The 1658-nt window shown below is 71.2% G+C and overlaps 1 protein-coding gene across 1 annotated transcript; it reads right to left on the bottom strand.

Annotated features, from left to right (window-relative positions):
• Positions 1-81: 81 nt before the first annotated feature.
• AURANDRAFT_69293 (hypothetical protein) lies at positions 82-827 on the bottom strand (the record flags this gene model as incomplete). Its single annotated transcript, XM_009045054.1, has 1 exon — positions 82-827. A coding segment is annotated over one exon (746 nt), but the record flags the coding sequence as incomplete, so codon positions are not given.
• Between the last annotated feature and the right edge of the window lie 831 nt (positions 828-1658).

Here is a 1658-nt window from a genome sequence, read left to right as displayed (position 1 = left end):
CGCCGCGCCGCGGTCGCGGGCCGCTCCTCCTCGGGCTCGCCGTCGCGGCCTCGCGGCGCCGCGGCCTCGGGCGCCGCGGACTCCGCGCCCTCCGGCGGCGGCGGCGGCAGGAGGCGCCGGAGCAGGTCGTCGCGGTCCGCCTTGACCTCGAGGAGCTCGGCCTCGAGGCGCCGCATGCGCTTGTACGCGTGGCACGCGCGCGCCATCGCGAGCGGCCGGAAGCCGAAGACGGCGACCTGGAGCTCGAGCGGCAGCTCCTCCCCCTCCTCGTCCGCGGCCCCGGGCCCGCCGCAGCCGAGGAACGCCGCGCCGGCCGCCGACGCGGGGCTCCGGAGGGGCACCCAGAACCGCGGCGCGGTCCGCGGCAGCACGGACCGCTCGTCGAGCGCGACGTCCGCGTCGCCGACGCGGTCCTCGCCGCCGTCGTAGTAGGCCGCGAGCGTCCCCGCGGCCCGTTTGCGGAGCAGCGTCGCCGTCAGCACCGGCGCGGCGTCGTCGGGGTCGTGCTGGAACACGAACTCCTCGACGAAGCGCGCCTCGCTCCCGCGGCCGCCGACCCACTCGGTCCGCCGCGGGTCCCCGTCGCCGCCGAGCGCGACGGCGTAGCGGTGGTCGTCGTCGAAGGCGAAGTCGCCCCCGCAGCCGGCCTTGACGCGGCACCGGAGCACCTTGACGAGGAACGTGACGGGCTCGCCCGCGTCGTCGTCGTCGTCGCTCTCGTAGAAGAGGGCCTGGCGCGACCCGGCCGGCGACGCGTCCTGCGACGCCACGGACTTGCTGTCCTGCGAGCTGATGGGGCTCGACCGCGGCGACGCGGCGACGCGCATCGTCGGCGGCGGCGCGCGGCGCGGCGTGCGCTCCGTGCTTGGGCAAAAGCTAGCGGCGGCGCGGCGCGTCGTGCGCTCCGTGCTTGGGCAAATCTCCGCAAAAATTGTCGGTGACGGGGCAGCTGTGGGTCGCGTAACCCTTTGTCCGAAAAAATCGATGATGAACGCTGAAGAGATATTGAATGTCCAACATCTTGCTTCCTTCGTTATTGCCGTCGCAGCGCGATTAGGTCTTGCGGGATGGGCGCGTCTAAAGCAGCCCTGTTCGGGGTTTGGAGGTCGGTCCCACCTCGTGAGACCACGACCGTCGCCTGCGCACACATGTCGAATGTGTGAGTGTTGCGCTCTCACGAGGTGGGACCAACATCGTCACGTCGCGCGGGGGCAGCCTCGCCCCTCGGGCCACCTGATCCGGCGCCGGTGGGTCGCGAGGTCGGTCCCACCTCGTGGGACTGTCACGGAACCGTCCTCCATCGGGCGAGGGATGAGTCCGCGGCGGCGTTCTTCCCCACGGGGTGTTGTCGCTGCGCATGGGTGACGCCAGTCGACGGGATGCGCCGCGGCGTCCGAGCCCGACCAGGAGAGTTCGACGATGTCGAAGCTCTGCAACAAGCCCTTGCGACCGGACGCAACGGGGCTGTTGATGAACGATTCCCGACGCTGCGAGGGCTCTGAAACTAGCTTTATGGGGTCGCGAGGGGGCTGCGCGTCGCTTCCGAGCCATTGATCCCCCCCGTTTGAGTCGCCTCGCAATCGCCCGGACGTCGCGTTTTCACCNGGTGCGTCCGCGTGATGCATGCGGAGCATAAAGCCAATGGCATGGTAGCTGCT

Source organism: Aureococcus anophagefferens (genome assembly GCF_000186865.1).
Source record: "Aureococcus anophagefferens unplaced genomic scaffold AURANscaffold_1307, whole genome shotgun sequence".
In the NCBI taxonomy this organism is placed as follows: Eukaryota; class Pelagophyceae; order Pelagomonadales; family Pelagomonadaceae; genus Aureococcus; species Aureococcus anophagefferens.
This window is presented reverse-complemented; position numbering and strand designations above follow the sequence as displayed.